The sequence below is a fragment of the Protopterus annectens genome, chromosome 8.part0 (assembly GCF_019279795.1).
Source record: "Protopterus annectens isolate FY-2018-M chromosome 8.part0, PAN1.0, whole genome shotgun sequence".
Classification (NCBI taxonomy): domain Eukaryota; kingdom Metazoa; phylum Chordata; order Ceratodontiformes; family Protopteridae; genus Protopterus; species Protopterus annectens.
This window is the reverse complement of record NC_056741.1, coordinates 1,492,175,309-1,492,198,358: the sequence shown is the minus strand read 5'-3', so window position 1 is coordinate 1,492,198,358 and position 23,050 is coordinate 1,492,175,309. Positions and strand designations below refer to the sequence as shown.

At 40.1% G+C, this 23,050-nt stretch overlaps 1 protein-coding gene across 1 annotated transcript in view; it reads left to right on the top strand.

The window, feature by feature from the left end:
* The window catches only part of USP28 (ubiquitin specific peptidase 28), a 732,083-nt gene that overhangs the window by 123,899 nt on the left and 585,134 nt on the right, over positions 1-23,050 (top strand). The window contains exon 2 of the mRNA XM_044081073.1: positions 14,639-14,713. Within this exon, the coding sequence (XP_043937008.1) occupies positions 14,639-14,713 (75 nt within the window). The remainder of the gene's footprint in view (positions 1-14,638; positions 14,714-23,050) is intronic.

Here is a 23,050-nt window from a genome sequence, read left to right as displayed (position 1 = left end):
TGAATATCTATTCTGAAATTCTTTCTTTCTTTATTATTTATTTTGCATTTGTTGACCAGGATTGTTGTGACTGAGCTGAAGAGCCCTTTTTCATCAGAGGCCCGGGGAGAAAAGCTCCAACATATTAAACAGTTTTCATTATACATTGGCATTAAACACCAATGTTACGGGATTATTACAAGGCCTTAAGTAGCAATACAGTGTTATACAGTGTCAATCAGGAGTATAGCAAAACTATTTTAAGATGTATAAAAATAAATGTCATTAAGATGAATATAGTTTTGGGGGTAAGTGGTTACAAAAACCCAGTTTTGTCATAATGTAGTTGCATAAAGGCAAGACAATTACTATAGAATGTTTCTGAGGCAATTTGCTTAATAGATTTTAGAAGACAGTAGAAAGAGTAGTCCAGGAAGATTAGTAGTCAAGGAAGATTAGAGAGAGCTAGTGAGAAGAGTGAGTTAAGGACAGAAAGTAGATTAAGGTATGAGAAGTAGGGGATGTTTAAGGAGGGGAGAGTGCAGTGGCAGAACCAATTACTTTTAAAGTGCTCTTTGGTGGCTGTCTTAAATGGTTTAGGATGTGTAAGGGTCCTTATTTTCTAGTGGGAGCCTATTCCAAGCAGTAGTGGGGTGATAGCTGTACATGTTGCGTCCAACTTTAGACTTGGGTTTGTAGATTTATAGTAGGTTTTGGTTAGCGCTTGAGAGAGGTCTGGAGGGAGAATAATGGGAGATGAGAGGGGATAGTGCTGGGCAGTAGGAAGGCTGTTATAGACTAGAATGGATGATATGGTGCTGAGAGAAGCTGTTGGGGTAATTCAAGCCAGTTTAGGTGTTTTAGAGAGAGACAGAGATGGGATTTGTAGGTTTGTTGGGCAGCAAATCTAGCAACCTTGTTGTAGGTAGGTATTTATCTTTATCAAACTCGCATGCTTAGTTCTTTCAAAATGCCTCCTTTGTCATTGCTATTTGCACACTTCATTTCTTAATATAATTAAATATTCTTTCCTTTTTGTCTTTACCTGTGAGATCATGCACATTCTTGGATAACATTATGGCAGCACTTTCCATTTTAAATTAATCCCACCTGTCATATTTGACTGCTTTAAATTCCCATTTCCAGTTTTGTGACGTGCACTTACTGATGTTTGGTAGGTTGATCTTTATATATTTTTTTTCTTCTCAACATTTGAACTTACTGTCACATATTACAAGAATTTTTGTTTTAATGAAAACCCACAAAAAAGCAGACCCCACAACAGCGTCATAGCCTGTTAATACGTATACAGTGACATTATGTGCATTTTCATGTAATGAAGGGCACAAATTGACAGCTTTGAACTATGGCCTTAACTTACCTAAAGTTGTGGTTATCCATGCTAAGATGCCTTTGCTTCTGCTTACTTTAATTGACATCTGTATTTCTTTTTTTAATTTGTATTCCCCTTCCAGATGTGAAAAACAACTTGCCTGTTTTAATTAACATTAACTTTTAGCCCTAAAGAAATTTGTGTTTTGGCTGCTTTTTATTAATGCTTTGTTTCATGAATTGTAAACATAAGAAAAAAATGTAGCCCTCCATTGCAGGCTTCTAAAGACGAGCTGAAACACTGCTTAAGGAAAACTTTTATATTCAGTGCATACCTCTCAACCTCTTGGCCCCAAAAAATCTGGACAAAGCACAAAAAATGTAGACAAATTTTAAATATTGCTCTCGTAAACTTGAGTTGTTAGAATAAAAGGTATTGTTATGCATTTTCTGAAGGCTATAAAGCTTGAAACTCAAATGCCTGTCCATTATTAAGTGAATTCATTCCTCATTGATTTGCCAAAAAGATCTAGAAAACCACAAATTTTATGTAGAACAGACTAAAAATGAGGCAAAAATCTGGATATTCTGTGAAAATCTGGACAGTTGAGAGGTATGATTCAATGTTCTATGGTTTACTTGTTTCCACTTTAAACTTTAATTAGATTAAGCCAGTGGCCTTAATTCAGACATTCACCTATGCAAACATATTAGCTCTACTATATTACTGTGTACCTTTGCACGCCATCCACCACCTTAGCATTCCAAGATTATAGTTTATTAATTTAAACATGCTTTTGTCTAGTCCTTTTTTTTTTTTTTTTTTTTGCATTGTAATGCTTGCCTCTTCTTTTCTTTTTTTTGGTATTAAACATGTATCTGTTTAACCACAAACTAAATAAATAAAGTGAGATCTGGAGATCAGACTCTGACGACTCCCAACACAGCTCGAACAATAATACTTAAATTGCGAAAAAAACTCCCACAGGTTACATCCACATGTTTTTATTGCGATAAAATCTTCCACAGGTTACATCCACATCCACAGGTTAAGTGCTTTCAACTGCCTAAAACACAGTCTTCATCAGAACCAGATAACTTGATAATTGTCCCATTTATATATTAAATACTTGAGAAAAGGCGCCAACTTATTTAAAGCTATAGCCCTCCAAAAATCAATATTATAATGTATGAATATATTTAAATAAATACTTCAACTCATCCAAGTTACTGAATCAAGTATAAAACATACTGTGTACATAAAAATATATAAAAATAGTTCATAATACTAGTTAATATAAAAATAAAATAATATAATAATAATCATATAGCATTTGAACCATTATTTGGAACTTGATAAAATTGTTAAAATAATATCATTTTGCATACAAATTTCATAAACTACATTTCTACTATAAGCATATATCTACTATAAAATGTAATACTTAACCTAATATTAAAAAAGGTGTAATACTAATGCTATCGTTGATACCAGGTAGTCTAGTGGCATCGGTAAATATTTGCCACTTACTTTCTTTCAAAGCTAAAGACATTTTCCAGTCCCCTCCATATAAATTACTGGTAACCTGGTCAATTATAGCAAATTTAAACAAATGCTCTCCACCTTTATCTTGCATATGCCTGTATAAAGCATTATTCTTATCCTGTACTTGTATTTTATAATAATGTTCATAGATACGTTTTTTCAATTGCCTCTCTGTTTTACCTATGTAAAATGCAGGGCAGGCAGTACAGGTGGCAAGATATACCACCTGTTTGGTGTTACAATTGCCTGCCCTACACCTCACAAAGGTATTGTTAATATCTGCCAATCTAATAAATGCAACTTCATTAATACGACTGCATTGTTTACATGTTCCACATTTTGTAGTAGTAATCTTCTTAGTATTCTTAACTTTTCCATAGCTGTCAGCCCTTTCTAATAACCTTTTGAGATTAGGAGCAGTTTTGTAAACAAAAGATGGATAACCCCCTAATTTGGTACCTATATGGTTAGAGGACGCTATCAAATCCCAATGTCTGCATACAATGTCCTTAATGTAATTTACATATGGTGTGTGCATTAACACACACACACCCTATTATAGACCACATCCCTAGGTTCCTCTTCCAACTTAAAGTTAGTTTCTCCATTACTTTGATTGAATTTACCCATCAAAGGCACATATTTTTTACCCCACTGTTTAGAGACATAATCTGTTGTATCCTTTAACATACTCACAGGATATCCCCTATTCTCAAACATCCTAAAAATCTCCTGCAATTCAGCATCCACAACTTCCCTTGTGGATGACATGCGTGCTGCTCTAATACATTGCCCTTTAACAACGTTTTTAAAAATATATGATGGATGATTACTATTAAACTGAATGTAATCATTTGAGAAAGTAGTTTTTCTATATATCCTTGATGTAAAACCTTCGTCCGTGTGGCTTATAAATGTATCTAAATAAGCAATTCCCTGGCTACTTAAATTATATGTAAACTTTAAAAATTGTGTAGTACTGTTTATATACTCCATAAATTCTCCTATTGTCTCCTTTTTACCCTTCCATAATATAAATAAATCATCTAGATATCGAGCATAAAATGCTGTATCTGTATAGAATTTACTTTTTAAACAAAAATTCTGATTCCCATTCCAACATTACAAGGTTGGCAAAAATGGGGGCACAAGACACCCCCATAGCTACTCCCTTGCTCTGCCTAAAATATTCTCCTTGGAATGTAATATAATTATGGTCAAGTATTAATGCCATCATATCTGTTATTAAGCAAATCCTATCCCAGCTTAAAACAGAAAATTTTCTCGGACTGTTACAAAAATATTCTAGTCCGATATCCTTAGGTATACTTGAAAATAAGTCTATAACGTCTATTGCCAAATAAGTTAGACCTACGTTCCATAAATCAGGTGTGAGTTTACCTAAGAAATTCCAAGAATCTATCATTGTGTGGAATGTGTCTATACACATGTTTGGTCCATCTATCAATAACCACCCCTATATTGAATGTTTTAGACTTAGAACCAGATATAATAGGTCTAAATGGGGGGTTTTCTATAGATTTATGGACCTTAGGTATACCAATAATTTTGGCCAGAATAGGGTAATCAACTTTCATAAACATGTATATTTCGTTCGAAATTCTGTCATCTAATAGATATTCTTCTAAGGCCAGATCTATTCTTTTGTATCCGATATTAATTTGATTAATGGAAACTTCTTCATAGTTGCCAGACTCATGCAATATGTTATGTATTTCCATATTGTAGTCCAACGTATAATAAACTACAATGCCTCCCCCCTTGTCGGGCTTCATGATTCTTATGTCATTATTATGCATCAACTGATTCAGAAAATTCCGTTCATTTACTGTTAAATTATCTTGATATATATTTTTATATGAATTGTCTTTTTTATTCCTAATTGTTTTGTTAAACCAGTATATATCTTTGCATACCATTTTTTCAAATTGTGGTACTTGCAAATTGGATACTGGAACATATGAACTTTTTTTCTTGTTCATTATTCCTAGTTACTTCATTATTAATATCACTTTGTCCAAATTGTAACGCTAGATTCAGCCTTCTACAATAAAATTTAATCTCCTTAATGGTATCCACTAAATTAATACTTGTAGTGGGAACAAATTTCATACCTTTGCTTAACAGCTGAACCAATACCTCGCTAATGTCTAAATCTGTGTAATTAAACACATTAAAACCATTGTGTGTGCTTAATATATGTGTAATATCATCTTTACAATTAGTAACATCCGCTTCAACATCCAAATCATTGTTCTGTTGTATACCATCATCAATCTTTAACTCAACAAACTGTTGTGTAATATTGATATTAAGGGGGTGGGGTAACATATCTAACTCCCTTATTCTGGATACCACTTATCTTACTACTTTGTTCCACTGATTGTACTGTCTCTTGGGGGCTGGAAAATATCTTCCCCCTTGAAAATTCTCTTCTCTTTCCACTCTCGTTATTCTGTTTCTGTTACTCAAATATCTCTCCTTATGTAAATTGCTTCTATCCTGTGGCCACACATAAGCTCTATTATTCTGATATATTTCTATATCTCGTTGGATCTTTCTATTTTTCCTTTGATAGATACCATTTGCTTTATTTTCAGCTAAAGTAAATTGTTTATGGTATAATTCCTTCCATGTTTCAAATTCCGTATGCCTAACAATATTGTCATTCAATCCTTCCACCTCACTAACTAAGTGGTCAGCTTTTCATCATTTAATTTGAGAAGTAATTTCATGTATGAAAATCCAAAACCATCAAATAAGTTATTAAATTCATTAATAACTACCGCTTTGTAATCAAGACCCAACGGTAGTTTGAAAAACCTCAGTCCCTTAGGTACCACTTTAATTTTAAGGCATTTAGACAAATATGCATTATCAATTTTTGCATTCTTAATTTGAAAAATTTCTTACCCAAGGACAAAATCATTTCTTTCAGAGGTTCATTAGTATAACTAACATGCCTCCCTTCAATATAGTTACTTTCCCCTACATTTTCAAAATCAAATTCATCACATAAAAATACATCCATCATATCACCATTATGGTGTATCACTTTCTTAGAATTCAAATATACATGTCCAGAATGTCTTTTAGTTTTACTTTCATAACGTGGGCTAGAAATAGTTTTATTATCAACAGTACCTTTTGTATTTCCTTTCACTGTCCTCGTGTGATTCGATTATGTTTTTACAGCCTGTCGGTTCTTCGATCTAGCCCCATTCCTCTCTGCTTCATCTCTAGTATGAAATAGGCTAAAATCAAAAGTGAATTCATTAGCAGGCGACATATTCCCAATAACATTCTTATCAACATAATCCAGGGAATCCTGCATAGAGCGTACTTCACCTTGTTCCACTACCAACTGCCCATTCGGAATATCTGTCTGAGCGTTTGTATCCAATGTACCTACATCAATTGGTGTAGCATGAAAATCTTCCACAGAGATGCATTTAACTGAAGTTGTGCAATCCGTTTTTCTTTCGTTTTGTTTGGATGCTGCCATAAAGCCACTCACCAACTCAATGAGCCTGTTAACCTCGGTCTGTAATGCTGATACTTCAGCGCGTAATGCCGTGACATCATCCTTATTGTTCAATGAAGCTTGCGTCTCGTCTCCGCTGCCTGCCATCCCAGGTCTCCAACCAACGTACAAAATAGCAACTATGTAAACCACAAACTAAATTATTAAAGATCCGGAGATCAGACTCGGACGACTCACAACACAGCTCGAACAATAATACTTAAATTGCGAAAAAAACTCCCACAGGTTACATCCACAGGTTTTATTACGATAAAATCTTCCACAGGTTACATCCACATCCACAGGTTAAGCGCTTTCAACTGCCTAAAACACAGTCTTCATCAGAACCAGATAACTTGATAATTGTCCCATTTATATATTAAATACTTGAGAAAAGGCGCCATCTGTTTACTTTTAGTATGTTTATCACATACAACAGTAAATAAGAATGCTTTACTATACAACCTGCAATTTATAGCTTGAAAAGTTTAATAGAAACATTAAGAACAGTCATTGTTTTTATTAACAATATTAGTGACATGAAGCAAGGCAAATGCCTTTCAGTTCCCCACAAGTTTAACAGAGTCAAAAGTCCACACTTTCCAGTTTTTCTTGTACAGCCATATATCACGAATGAGATTGATGCTTTGCAGTTTCACATTTATTCACAAATTTTCCAGGTTGTTGGTTTTCATGTTTGCAAATCCCAGTTCCAGACTCCAGTTCAGTTCAATTCCAAGGTACTCCTGATTTTTCTAGTCATCTTGTGTGTTTTTCTTCCGTCACTCAAGCATTTTGCTTCAAAACAATGGAAAAGATTTAATTGGCAAAGACTGTCCATGTGCTTTTAGAAGAATGAGAAGCAGAGTCCCCTTCTGCTTGAAGGCTCACTTTTTGTAGGGAAAATGTTTGTGTTTCCTCTTTATCATGTGCTGCATCAGAAAATGACTTTGATCCTCCAGGAAAAAAAATATTCTGAAGGACAGGGGATACTGCAGCTTGAAACTCGCACCTGCCCCTCAACATTCCGTGATTGCTGGAATAAATTTATTTTTCTTCTGCTTGCTGTACAATCATTTTCCACAAACACTCTTCTGACTCTAACTTTTAGTGCTGTGCCCTTTTGCCTCAGTTTTGTTAGGATCAACTCTTCTGCTGGTAGATTTGCATCTTTACTAATGCAGGTCTTGGTTGCTTTCTCATGGTCATGTTTGCAGCATACACGCAATATGCCCTTTAAATTATCAGTTCCTGCTGGGGAATACAAGCCCACTTGCTTAGTTATGCAGTCTGTTCCTTGTAGTTTCTCTAGTGCAGCAGAAAAACTCGCATTTTCTCTGTGCTGTCCTCTAATTCAAACATTTTTTTAAAACATCTTTTCTTTTGTAGCTGGAAGTCTAGCGCTGAAACTAACTAGCTAAATCTAAGGGAATCCTCAAGCAGAACCCTAAAGTTGGACCACCTAAACGTGCCTTCTGTCAGCCTCACAGTGTAGGTGATGGCCTACAAATTGGCTAATTCATATTTTATTAGAACTGTGTTTCTTTCTATATTTGACTGTGAGGGCCAGCACACCCGCGGACCTACCCCAAGGCCTTCCACCCGGATTCCTTTTCCTGCATCCCTAGTTTTAAAACAAACCTATCTGGACCCCCCCTTTCACCACTAGATGGCAGCAGATCATAGGACATAATTATCTCACTATTAAATTGATAGCTTCAGTTTTAGGGTCCATCATCACCAGTTGAACTAAATCCAGCTACCCCAGTTCAGACCTAGTACAATTCCCAAACATCGGAACAGAATAGTCTCTTCCACATACAAGCAAAACAAAGAGACAAACCACAGAAATAAAGCAGAAAGTGCTATTTGTACTAGTTTAGGCATACATTTACACAGAGGGTGCTACATACCTACTAAACGCTAAAGCCTTTTAGTGCACAACCTCACTGTAAAACTGATTTGGTTTTCCTTGTTCTTCCACTCCGTGGCTCCAACCTGCTCCATTCGCCCTTTGGGCTCACTCCGCTTTCCTTCCCTGCCCCCATTCCTCACCTGTCTCCATTACCTCTGCATTTATACCTACTAAACCACACTCACCAAAAATCAGAGTATCCCACCTAACCCCACACACTCGCATACAAAAGCTGCAACTCCCCTAGCATCTAATTATCCCCCCAACCATTCCACAAACCAGACATTTACAAACACCACTTCCCTCCCTCCACTCTATACAAATTTCTGTCCATTACTTAAAAGAAAATGAAACTCTCATTAGGATGTTTCCTCCTCACCCTCACAGTACTAACAAAGCTCACATCCACCCACCTTACCACCTCACTACAAAACACAAGGTACTATACAACACATACCTATATTAAACCTAACACACACATACATTTCCCAATTACTGCCTCAATATTTAAAGATAGCTCAATACTACATATCTACAGAATCCAATTAACTAACCACACTGCAAAACTACCATATATGTACTACAAAGAAATAACCTACAGAATAAAACTCCATATTAACAAATACAAATAAACTTCTCATCTCAGGAGACATACACCCAAACCCAGGGCCAAGCAATACCCCGCTCCCACCTAAACAAAAATCAGACCTACTAATCATTAACATCAACTCCAGGAATATGACTAACAAACTTCCATATATACATGCATTTTTAACCCAGTAGTCCCCAGACATAGTAACCATAACTGAAACTTGGTTAAAACCCAACATCCAGAGCGAAGAAATTCTCCCACCAGAGTATAACATACTAAGACAGGATAGATTAGGCAGGAAAAGAGGAGTCACCATACTATTTAAAAATACACTCAATATAAAACCCCTTGAAATCCCCATAGCTACATTTCAAAAACCTGAAACTGTTATCTCAACTCTGTTTATAAATAACACCAAAAGATCAATATAAACTGTTGTTGCACCCCCACCACAGAGGAGATCTTACAATGGATTTCGAATAAACTACCCCAGGAAAGCATTCTTTTAGCTGACCTAAACACCGACTGGTTAGCTTGTAACTCCAACAACCCCACAAATCACATTAGTCTCCTCTATGGCTTTAACCATATCATCCAGGAACCTACTAGCATAGACAAAAAATCCCACAAAAAATATTCTTAGATTGGTCACTAGTGAACTGCTCCAAACAAAAATATCACACCAGATGTCTACCAGACAGCCTAAGTGACCACCTCCCCACATTCCTGCTACGCAAACGCACCAACCTCAATAACCCTAGAATTTTTAGACTTGTTAGAGATGACAATATACTGAATATACAAGAATTTAATCACATCTTAAAACACTGTAAATGGGACCCACTACTAGCATTAAGCTTGGATCAAGCCATGGACCACTTTAACAACACTTTCATTACAGTCCTAAATTCAATCGCACCAATAAGAAAAATCAAAGTGAAATCCAAACTGCACACCATGGGTAAGTAGGTACACACATGCCCTACTAAAAACTAGAGATAAGTCATGGAAAGCATGGAAAAGAGATAAAACAAACCTATCCAAACAAAACTACCATAAACTGAGAAATGAAGCAAAAAGACCAAATTGGATAAACAAAACTACTTTCTTAACATCCAAAACAAACGCACGAGACCCCCAAAAATTATGGCATTCAATTAACTCCCTACTTAACCCAGGTAAAACATCCACCCCTACTCCCACCACCAACAATAACAAACATCCACCCCTACTCCCACCACCAACAATAACACTAAAGAGATTGCCTCCCAGTTCAACCACCACTTTACTGAAACCATCCTATCCTTATCTTCTCAACTCACCAAAAATAAGCTTATACCCCCCAACCAACCCCTCAACAATATCCCCTCATTCACTGTCTCACCTGTCCCTACCACTACAGTTAAACTGCTACAAAAACTTAAACCTACCCCCCTTGCCGCAGATAACTTACTAGTAAACTTCCTAAAAATCTGACCCATAGCCATCCTACCCCCCTTATCTAAAATACTAGAAAGGTGTATCCACTCTCGAGTTATGAAATTCCTAAACTAACAATCTCCCCTCTCCCACTCAACATGGCATCCGACAATACTATAGCACAACTACTGTTCTGCACTCCTCACCTTCACAAATACAGTTAACCATCACAGAAATAATAACTTCATATTAGCAATATTCTTAGACCTATCTAAGGCATTTGCTATGGTTTCACACACCATTCTACTAGACTTCATGGCCTCCCTATCCTTTGCCCCTTCCACTATAGCCTGGTTTAAAAGCTACCTATCAGACAGACAGCAATCTGTCCAATGGCTAAACAAACCATCTCCACTACTCCCAACCACTATAGGAGTCCCACACGGTTCAATAGTAGGACCACTACTCTTCTCCATATTTACAGCCTTCATACCTCCACCCAACATGCCACACTAATACAATATGCTGATGACTCCACTCTCCTCCACACCATCACTGACTACCCTACAAAAACTCACTCTGGAATCCTTCACCTCAGTGGAAAACTGGATTACCCAGATCCAAATCCTCCTCAATCCCAACAAAACCAAATTACTTATATTTGCTCCCAACAAAACTAAATCCACCCATCAACCTTTCACTATCACATCCAAAAATGGTACTAACATCTCCCCACTGATCCCGCCAAACTCCTAGGCACAGAAATTGACAGTAAACTACTATTTGATGTCCACATATCACAAGTGGTCAAAAAGGTTCACAACAAAATGGGTACACTATACAGACATAATTCCTATCTGATCAGGCACGTATTACACTAGCCCAAGCACATCTACTGTCCACCCTTGTGTATGCTGCTCCAATCCTTACCCACACAAGAAAACAAGACCTTGAAAGGCTTGAATCCTGCTACAATAAAATTGCCAGATTTGCTAGTAACTCCACCTTCAAAACCCATCACTGTCAAGCATTACGTGAGCTTAAATGGTTTAGAACTTCCTCAACTACTTAACTATCACCAATTAGTACTAGCCTACAATATTGTGATTTATCCTAACAAAACTCCATCCCTAAAACAACTCCTAACCCAGTACATATCAAATCGCCCTCTCCGCTCTTCTGAAAAAAACTCTCCTGTGCATCTCCTCAGCCAGTAACTCTGCAGGTAAAGCTCTGTTCTCCCACAATATAGCCAGAAACTGGAATAACCTTCTCCTTACTTTAACCTCCGCTCCTTCAACTACTCTGTTTAAAAAAATTTCTCAAAGCACACCAAATGAATTCTTGGCTATGCCCATGCATCACCTAAAACCCCTACCGCATATCGCATCAATCTTCTAGCTACTGACATAATAATCTGATGTGCATAAACTCAGGAATCGCTACCACTAACCTGAAAATGTAATTTTTGTAGTAATTTTGACTTTACATTTCGTACTTTTTGTATAAAAGTGCTTATGAGCTTATGACTAATATTTCCTATGTCTAACTTGTACTACGTTTGATTTATTATTTGTACCTTGTATGGAGCTTTTCTCCCTGGGCCTGCATTGTAACTGGACATGTCTCCAGTCAGACTATCCCGGTAAACGTAAAATAAATAAATAAAAAAATACATAAATACATACATACATGTACACACATGTACATTATATATATTATCTATGTATATAATACCGACACACACACGCACACAATATATGAATCCCTGAAGGTCTCTCAGGTTGTGATATGTTTAGACAAATACATGTAATAATGGGCCTAATAGGATATGGGTTAAAGGGGAATTAATACTGCTTTGGATCTGCTGGAGATCTCTTTGGAAATGAGGAGTCAAATAAAACGCTTTCTAAGCTACTGTGAAGACTTAGTCAAGTGATAAAGAATTATCAAAGGTAGTGCCTAGATTTTTTTAACAGCAGTGTCTTATTGTAGGGGTGCATCACCTGTATGGTAAGTGGAACTGTTTTGTTTACCAAAATGAACTATGCTACATTATTTTTTCATTTAATTGGAGACCATTGTCCTTGCACCAGTTGTTAACATGGTCTAACCCATGTAGGAACAATTATAAGTTGAAGATCAAATAATACTCCGTTTACAGTTATCTGCAAACTTTAACTGTAGGCCCTGAGTACTGGCCTCAAGGTCTGAGAAATAGATGCCAAGTAGGAGATGATCCAAATCTGAGCCATGTGGTACACCACTGGTACCGGTTTTGCTTTCAGAAGTGGTACCTGTAGTTTTAATCACGTGTTCTGTCAGACAATTTAGCTATCTACCTTACGATACAAGGATTTGTAAATAGTGTCAAGGCCTTGGTCAGGTCTAGATATGCCATTCAAAACCACTGTTCACTGCTTTGGTTACTTTTTTCGAGGAATTTAATGAGGGTTAAGAGGCAAGACCATCCTTTGCCAAAACCAAATTGATGAAGGTCCAAGGAATACATAGGTTAATGAAGTCTGAGATAATGTGCTCCATAGTTTTATATATGAGGCTAGTAAGATAATCTGTTGTGTAATGGCATCACAGTGGCTGTTTTCAAGAATGTTATCAGTGGAGATGCTAATATTACATAGGTTAAGTAGAGGTTCAGAAGAGCTATATTTGGCACGGACATGCAACATAGTATGTTATCAGGGCCCATGGATGAAGTATTCTTGGTTTTAGAGACTGCTGAGAGAACTTGTTCTATAGTAATTAAAGGGAGTGACTGGGATTATAGAACCCGTGCAGTAGTTGTAACTGTGGGTGGAGTAATATTTTTATTAAGTTTGTTAGCTAGGATATTGGCTATTTCTTTTGTGCAGAAAGTATGGTATTATTGTGGATTAGCTCTGAACACTGTTGTGTGATACTTCTTAACTTCCTAACATAATTAAGGAAAGGTTTGTAATTAGTTTTGCTTTTCATTGTTATTTTAAGTTCATACTGTTTTTTTGAGCTTCTTAATTGTTCCCTTAAGCTCTTTAACTTACATGTGCTCTGAAGGTAGGTAGAATGAGAACCCTTATTAAGCAGTTTCTTTCTCTTGTTCTACAGTTTATTTCTATGGGTTTTCCACCAGAGGGTGTTTTTTTAATTTCTCATGGTTGATAATTATAATGACTGCCCTTATCAATATAAATATTTAAGTGGGAGTAGAGTTCAGAGGCAGAGGTTGAAGCTTTAGCAATGTAATCATTTGGAAGAGGATTTCAGTACAATTTGTTTAGGTCATCAGGTAACTGAAGGTTTGCTTTTGAGAAATTCCTAAATGCAGAGCTGTTTATAGGGTAAATAGCACCAGCCTTGGAGAAAAGGTCACTACGCAAGTTATTGTCTGACTTGACCAGGCATGGTAATGCATATGGAGATGTGAAAGAAGTGAATGTATTTGTGAGTACTAGTTCTAGGATATTGGGGTACCTAGTAGGAGGGTTCTCTTTGTGAAAGCTAGCATTTGTCGGGATACTGTGGGTATGCAGACCATTGGTGTACTGTAGGTCAGGCAGTTTGAGTGCTTGATCTCCCTTATTTTGAGAAGTCTGTTACTCCTTCCTTTTTTCTCTTCATCTGCAGTTCTTCTCTTGGGTAGGTAAATGTCAGATGTACTGTATTTTTGCTTGACTTATAATTACATGGCCCTTCCGAGTACCTGTGTAAGATGCTGTAAGGTTCAGTGTTCACCACTTTAGCCCACCCATTGAGATCATTGTTTTTATTAATATCTCCCACTATTGAGTTTGGGACCTTTGTCCAATGAGCAGATGAAGATAGACTAGTCATCTTATGTATGCAGGTTCTGTGCTTGTCATAATGATAGCTGTGAAGAACCAAGTCCATGTCCATCTGCAAACAACCTTCCTCACTTTAGCTTCTTTATTAGTTGGGAAGTTTACTCTGAGTGATATTTTCTGTTTCATTTTTTTTTTTTTTTTTTGTTTGCTCCATCTTAGCAAGGACCTGCAGAGGCCAGGGAAAGGGTCCTTCTGCACTCAGAATTATGAGTAAAGGGGAGAGTAGTTTTGTAGTTTAGGAAAGTTTTATAGGTGCCAAGTTGACAGATTACTGTGAGCCTCGAGTCCTGTAGTTGGAGAATGATCATGGTCTTACACATCTGTCAGTATGATAGGTACACCATTTTCATTTTTATGAAGTTGAACAGTATTTAGTGTTTTTTTTTATTTTACATTCAATATTTGTTAATTTGTGTTATTATAAATGTACTGTTTGTTGTTGTAATAATGTATATTTCCCCCCACACAGAACCAGATGCTAATTAACCAGTTGAAGGAAGTAACTGGTATCCATGATGTTGCACGTCTACAGCAAGCACTTAAGGTCTGTAATATTTTTTTTTTCCATGATTTAATGCATTTTAATGAATTTGCAAGTCTGCTGGGTAACGAAGTAATTGTTTGACTGAGTGGTTTGGTAGCAGCATCTGGGCACACAGAATCTTTCATTGTATTGTAATTCATTAAGCAAAATAAAAGTGCTGGATGTTCAAGCAGAATTTGTATGACTGATTCTGAGACTTAGGGTCTAGACACCGATTGTATAACTTTCTGTTAGGTATGGAAAATTGGTTAGGAAAGTTCTGTGAGGGTGGTGAATGTGGTTTCACTTTGAGATGGCAGCTTATGTAATTAGTGTTTGCTGTCCAGTAGTTTAGTGTAGGTTTGTCCATAACCTGTTAGCTTTGCTTCGATATGACTGTCTTAGTTTATTTTTGATGTTTCAACAGCTTATCTGTGGGCATCTTTACACTAAACTTCAGCTTCCTTTGCATAATTTATTATGTGGCAGTATCATTGTGTGTGTATGGTGGATCTGAGTGTGTGTTTGGGTCCAAGCCAATCAACTGTTGTCTTTGAAGACCATGTGCTAGTGGAATGAAACAGGACTATGCTGTAACTTTGCACTGTTTATGGGTTATGCCCCCTAGCATAGGTAACAGGTTTCTTATTTCACCTGCTTTATCCCTTTATTTACAATTTTCCAGAAGACTGTTCTCTAACTGCTGTTGATGGCTGTTTTGCACCCTATGTATAAATGTCTGTCTCTCCAGAATTGTTTGATATAGAATTTTCAGGAAGTTTTGCTGGAATAATTACTCATAAAATACTATCGTGTTATACTTCTAGTGTCAAAGTCAGAGGGGCAGCTGTATTTTAATGAAAGAGATCATTTTCATTGATTTGAGCCACAAAATCTGAAGAATAATATACCACTTTATAGAAATGTGTATTGTACAGTGGTATGTTCATAGGTGTACACTAAGTCAGCAGCATGTCAACTATTGTAGCTTAAACAATAATGCCATAGAAAGATACCTTGGAGAGCTTGTAGTTCAGAAGATGATGGTAGGATGTAACATTCATTTCTGAAATATATATTGCCAGAATATTTTCAGTTTGGGTTATTTGAAATGCCCTACTGATCCCAAATGTACCAAATTCTCTCTAAATACAGGGAAGGGGGGGGGGGGTGGAGTTTGAAAGACTTGTAAAAATGTACTTATTTATTTCCAGTTTGATTACCGGTGAAGTCCACTGGGCCGAAATGACCCATTTTCAGTGGAGGCCCGGGGAGAAAAGCTCCAAGATGCATTATACAGTTAAGATACAAGTGATACAAAAGTATAAAAGATAACATTATGTAGAACAGTTACAAGTAAACACATTCAATGTCATGCATAGTTAAAGTTCATTGAGGGTGAAGTTAAGGGTTATACAGTTTCATTTGAGGAAACACTGTTATGCATTAGGTGTGGAAAGGTATTTAATAAAAAATGTAGTAAATATAATAAATGTGCGTTAGTGTTTCATCTTGACTCGGATTTCTTCATAGTAAAAAAAAAAAAACCTAATGCTTGTATACAAAGTGATCATGTTACATTCAAAACGTGATCAAAATTGTCACAAACCCTTCCTCTGAGGAGTCTGTATTCTTGCAGGCTTTCCATGCTTGGCCTACTTCCTGGGAGACCACGCCTGTAGATCTAGTTCAGCTCATTGTGCAGCGCGGAAGCCTGACACTGTTGAACCTATCTCCCGGAGACCAGAGGATCACCCCCATTGGTCCAAAGGCTTACCAGTAGATGCTATGGTGGTGGCAGCGGCCACTAGGAAGGAACTCGCAGAGGAGAGTCCTACTGTCCATCCCGCAAACAGGGAGTCTCAGTCGATGGACAAGTTGGAGAAGCTGGTATATGCTTCATATACCTTTGCTATTTGATCCTTGAATTACTTGGCACATTTTATCCCTGTCCAGAGAGACCTGATCGTGCAACTCTTGGGAATACTAGCAGGGCAGTATCTGATGAGGTACACGACAAAGTTGCCTCTCAGCTTGCCACCCTGGAGTCTATAACTCGTCCATGCGGTTGATTTCTCACACTACTGAAGGGGTGGCTAGAGCTACGGGTGCAAGCGGTGTCATGAGACATCATGCCTTGATGCACCTGTGTGATTTTGCAGACCCTCCTTTCTCAAAGTTCCCATGGAAGCTTCCTCTCTTTTTGGCCCAAAGGTAGAAGACACCTTAGCCAGGTGTGAAAAGGACGGCAAGACCCTGTCTGCCATGGGCATGCATTTTTCCACCCCCCCCAACAATCCTTCTGTAGGAATCAGAGGAGGGGAAAAATGTGGTACAGGAAAGCCCAGGGTCCTTTCCGAGATGCACGTGGCGAGTACCCTCTCCCCCCGTGGCAGAGGGGAAACTCATCAGGAAGACACTCCTCCAGAGGCAAAGGGGGTCCTCATAATCGGGAATCTAGAGATTCATTCTCTGGACAGCACTATCAGTGCTCCTGAAGAGTGGCCCAATTGCTTACCTCTGGAAGCAGTCAGAGGACAATTCCCTCTGCACCACCCTGCCTGGCATTCTATAACAGATTCTTGGGTGCAGACTATAATTACCAGAGGTTATCACGTCCCTTTTGTTTCTTTTTCGAAGCCGCAAAGGCAAATTCCCGACATCCCACCCATTCAGTGGGAAGCAGCAGCTCAAGAAATACAAAAGTTGCTTCTGAAAAGAGTCATCCAAATAGTTCCACCAGACCAGATAGAATCCAGATTTTACTCTAGGTTCTTTTTAGTGCCAAAATAAACAGGGGACTGGAGGCCAATTTTGGACCTCCGCATCCTAAAAGAGTTTGTCAGACAGATAAAATTCTGATGTTAAGTTGTCTATCTCGCCTTCATTCTTGCTGGATGGGTTCGGAGCCGACCTCGGCTCCGACTCGGCCACTCTAAAAGCTCGAGAGTTGGTTCCACCGGCTCGAGGCTCCCCTTATATCCCACAATGCTAGGCGTGAGTTACCTCAGATCTCGTTTGCCGCTACAGCGATCGAGGTGTTGTTTTTCTACCGGCTTCAGGTCAGTTGTATTAGATCAGTTTAATACCTGTTTAAACCCCCTTTAGCTTAGTTTTTTTTTTCTTTTATCTATAGTGTAGTGGACTTTTATCCTTTCTACCCTTATCCAGTCCCTTTCCCACAAGAACTGATAAGTTCTTTCCTTAGGCCTTCGGGCCCTTCCATCCCTAATAGTGGTGTGTATGTGTTTTTGTAGGGATTTATTTTATATAAACTAACTAATTTCTTTAGCTTTAGTTTAATTTACTTTTCTGATAGTGTAATCGGTGTGTGTGTTTTGTGTGGTGATTACACTTGGTTCCTTGAAAATGTCCAAGGATTCAAAGGTCTGGGCTTCAAGAAGTGTGACTCGTGCTGTCAGAAAATGTCTTTGACAGGCGGTCACACTTCTTGTGTGTACTACCTGGGACCTTTACACCTGCAGGACTCTTGTGCTGTATGCCATGGCTTCAGCCCTAGAGTCCTGCAGGAAAGAAAGAACAAACTCATTCTTAGGGGTTTGCTCAAGCCTGAAGGTTCCCTAACTGCTACCTCGGAAAACCTTCCAAGGCTTCTAAGACCTCGACTCCAGTTTCTGAGTCGAGGCCCTAAGGCTCGAAGCCTACTGCTACATCGGCTCCGGCTGGAGCCGATGAGTCTTGACTACAGCTTCTGTGGTTCCCTCTGCTCCGGCTGGAGCCGAGGTATTAAATTCCTGGGTCGGCTCGATCAGACCGCCGGAGCCGACATCTAGAAAGCGGTCTAGGTCACCTTCCCCTGGCTCCGCTCATTCCGCCCCAGCGTCTCCCTTGCTGTCTGAGCGGGCCATAGATCTCACTCCTCTAGGTCATCGAGGCTTTTGGATCATGACCTTCAGAGGGTAGTGAGTCGACTTCTAAAGTCCGAGGCACTGGCCCAAATGCTTCAGAGCCCGACTCATCAGTCGATGCTTCAATCTATCCCTCTAAATATTCCTTCTCTGACTCCCTTGAGCTCGGGCAGGCGTCGGAACCGAGACTGTGGTAGCGTCGGAACCGATACACTTGTCTTGGTTCCGTCGTCGGCTCCGATTTCTTCCTTTGAAGAATCTCGGCGGACTTCCTCGTCGGCTCGGGGTGAGTGGCATCGGACCCTTGTCCGGCCCCTCTCCCTCTCGGTGCTTTGGCTGGTGAGTTCGGCTCCGACATCGACCTCGGAGCCATCTCTGTCGGTGCCGAGGAGGTTCTCAGCTTCGGGCGGAGACCTCTGGCTCTGCCTGACAGGGGTGCATTCGAGGTCATGCGGAGTGTGTTGGAACCTGGTTCAACTCCACAGTCGGCTCCATCCGCCTCCCTCTTGGTGCCTCAGGTGATGTCTACTCTCCCTCCTCCCTGACCGCAGAGAGCCAACTCTTCAAGAATCCCCTGTGGGATTTCATCCTCTTCGAGGCCTCTCCTGATTTGGCAGGGAGCCCCTAGGAAGAGAAAGTGTAAGAGGAAACACATAGACTCACCTGAGTCTGTCACCTCTGACACAGATTTAGAGGATTCGAGGTTCCCCGTTCCCCTTCTGAAGATGTCTCCTTTGCAGACATTCTAGAGATCCTCAACCAGAGGGAAATTGGCCAGCCCTTAACCCTTCGGAGGATGAATCTGTGTATCTTGAGGCGTTGGCTCGCCCTTCCACCTCCTGGGTGCCCCCCCCCCCTTGGCCCCCCCCTGCAGGTGGTAGCAAAGAAAGCCTGGGCGGCTCCTGGCTCAGTGGACCCTACCCCAGGAGACCTTCTAAGTTTATAACAGCACCCACTGATAAACAATTTCTGACCAAAGGAGTTACTGTGGATGCTATGGTGGTAGCTGCTGCCACCAAGAAGGAACTAGCTGATCCTTCAGTGCCTGTCCATCCCCCTAACAAGGAATCTAGGTCTATGGACAGGTACGGGAAGCGGATGTTTTCTTCAGCGACCCTTGCAATGCGTTCGCTGAACTACTTGTGCCATTTCACTCGTCTCCAGAGACTTGATCAAGGAAGCGAGTGAGATGTTGAAGGATCCTACAGCTGCAGGTTTTCAGGACAAGATGAACGCCCAGCTGACTACCCTGAATTCTATAGCTAACTCCTCCATGCGCCTCCTTTCATATGCGGCTGATGGAGCGAGTAGAGCCGCAGGGACAGGTGTAGCCTTACGCGGCATGCCTGGATGCGACTATGCAATTTCGCGGACCCCTTTAAAGCGTCTTTCACTAATTCTCCGTTTGATGGATCATCTCTCTTTGGTCCTCAAGTGAAAGAAACCTTGACTAGGTCGAGGCGGATGGCAAAACCTTGTCTGCCGTCGAGTCCGTTTTCTACTCCTTCTAGACCTTACCCCAAAGGCCAGAAAAGTGGAAAATGTGGTTCCGTAAACAATCTCAAGGGAATTTGCCTGGCGACAGAGTCTGTTCCTCCAGAGGCAGAGGAGGGAACAATAATGGTAGACGTCGCCCCAGAGGCAGAGGGGTCCAAAACCAGGGCAATCGAGAAACCTTTTCCGATAAGCCCTTTCAGCATCCCTGAGGTGTTGCCCGACTGTCCACCTTCGGAGGCAGTCGGGGAAGATTGTCACTGTACCCAGAAGCCTGGCTATCCCTAACTCAAGACAAGTGGGTACAGTCCATCATTTCGAAGGCTATTCCATTCCCTTCGTTAGCATTCCAAACCAATCAAAAAATCCCTGCCAGATGTTCCACCGCTCAAAGGGATCTTGCAGCTTTGGAAATTTCAAAGCTGCTTGCAAAAAAAAGCAATTCAGCCAGTTCCAGCAGACCAGCAAGGATCCGGAATCTACTCCAGGTTCTTTTTAGTTCCAAAGAAAACCGGGGACTGGAGACCAATTTTGGATCTCAGTATCTTGAACAAGTCTGTCAAGAAAACAAGATTTCGGATGGTCACGCTACAGTCCATCCTTCCCCTATTGGGAAAGGAAAACTGGATGTGCTCTATAGACCTTCAGGACGCACTATCATATAAAATGAACAGGCGGCTCCAGAAGATTCCACCGCTTCAGGCTGGGAACCAGTCATTTTCAATTCAGAGCCCTGCCCTTTGGACTCACCACTGCCCCCCGGGTGTTTACCAAATGCGTGGCAGTGGTAGCTTCTCACCTGAGACGTCAAGGATTCCAGGTGTTTCCATATTTGGACGACTGGCTCCTCACAGCTCCCACCAAGCATCTTCTTCTAATGGCCAGAGACTACACCTTTCGCATTTGTCAAAATTTAGGCATCTCAATAAGTGCGAAAAGTCTGTTTTGTCGCCTTGTCGTGCTATTACCTTCATAGGCGCAAATCTAGACACAGTCAACATGTCTGCGAGACTAACAGATCAGAGAATAACAGACATCATAAACTGGTCTCGCTTCTCTTCAGCAACAACAGAGTCAAAGCCAGGTTAGTTCTGAAAGTATTAGGGATTATGGCGGCTGCCATACCTCTGCTTCCATTAGCCAGATTCCACATGAGAATCCTTCAATGGATGCTCTTCACACAATGGTCATACCAACAGCTTCCGATGTCTCACACCATTATGATTACGCAAACATGCAAGAATCATCTTCTGTGGTGGATGTCTTCCCCTCAGCTCCTCTTGGGAAAACCCTTTGTTCCTTCCCCTCCGGTTGCTACTCTGACAACGGACGCCTCCCTGATCGGGTGGGGGGGGGCATTATCAGGGCAGAACTGTCCAGGGCATGTGGCGACCAGACGAATGCCACTTGCACATAAATGTTCTAGAGATGAGAGCAGTGCTTTTAGCGTTGCAAGCCCTTCAAGACTCTCTTCCCTTGGGAACGATAGCAATCCAGACGGACAATATGTGTGTAGTGTGGTATATCAACAAACAAGGCGGAACCAGGTCCTATCCCCTATGTCGAGAAGCACTCAGACTGTGGCAATGGGCGATTTCTTCTCAGCGTTTTCTGATAGCAACGCACATCCCGGAAGTCCAATCAAATCAAGGACAAGTTGAGCAGAGCTATCCTCATGCCTCACGAGTGGTCTCTGAAAGATTCTATTGAGAAAATTTTCTCAAGTGGGGTCAGCCTTGCTGCGACCTTTTTGCTACTCCCCAAAACAGCAAGTGCAGAGATTATTGCACCCTATTCCCGTTACCAGGCCAGTCCAGCAGAGCGCTCTAGTCCAAGTTTGGCCCGGGACTTCTGTATGCATTTCCTCCCTTCCCACTAATCTCTCAAGTGATACAGAAAGCTATCGCTCAGAAGGCCTCTCTGATCCTCATTGCTCCTTACTGGCCTCGACAGGTTTGGTTCCCCTTTCTACATCAATTTCTGTTGGAGCAACCTTGGCATCTGGACCTAGTTCCAGATCTTTTGATCCATCAATCGGGTCAGTTACATCGCTCCCTCCCCTCTCTGAACCTCACTGCTTGGTTCCTCCAGTTCCTACCCTAGCCAGGCTTCCTCAAATATCTCACACTGTTCGAGATATTTTAATAGCTTCACATAAATCTTCCACTCGAAAAATTTATCTTAGTAAGTGGAAATGTTTTGCCTATTGGGCTCAAGGAAGGGACTTAGATCCTTTCACTGCTCCCATCCATATGGTTCTTGATTTTCTAGCTGAACTCTTTCATGCAGGTTCATCTCCTTCTACTCTCAAAGTTCAATTGGCAGCTATATCTAACTTTCATGTGGGCATTTCAGAGTCTGCCATTATGTCCCACAAGCTTTGCAAAGCCTTTTTGAAGGGAGTTTTTCTACTCAGACCTCCTATAAGAAATCCTCCTCCTCCTTGGGACCTTAATTTAGTTCCCAGTTCTTTGATTCTCCCCCCTTTCGAACCTGCAGCTTCCTGTTCGTTAAAATTGCTATCATGGAAAACTCTCTTTCTCGTAGCTATTACTTCAGCTAGAAGAGTTTCAGAACTTCATGCACTCAGCTGTCAACCTCCTTATCTGTTGTTCCATAAAGACAGGGTATCATACGAACCAACCCGTCCTTTTTACCTAAAGTGGCCTCTCGTCTAACCTAAATCAAAGCATTGACCTCCTGTGTTTTTCCAGGGTATTCTAATAGGTCTGAACAAAAATTGCATTGGCTAGATGTTCATCGTCAGTTAAGGTACTATTTGGATAGGACCAAACAATTCAGAAAAACTGACCAGCTGTTTGTCTCTTATGCAGAAGGCAGAAAGGGACTTTCTGTTTCCAAGGTATCACTATCTAGATGGCTAACATCTCTGATTTCCATTGTTTATGAAATTAGACACCGAAAGCTGCCTAATAAACCTAAGGCCCATTCCACCAGAGCTTTGGCTACTTCTATAGCTTTCCAAGACAGACTG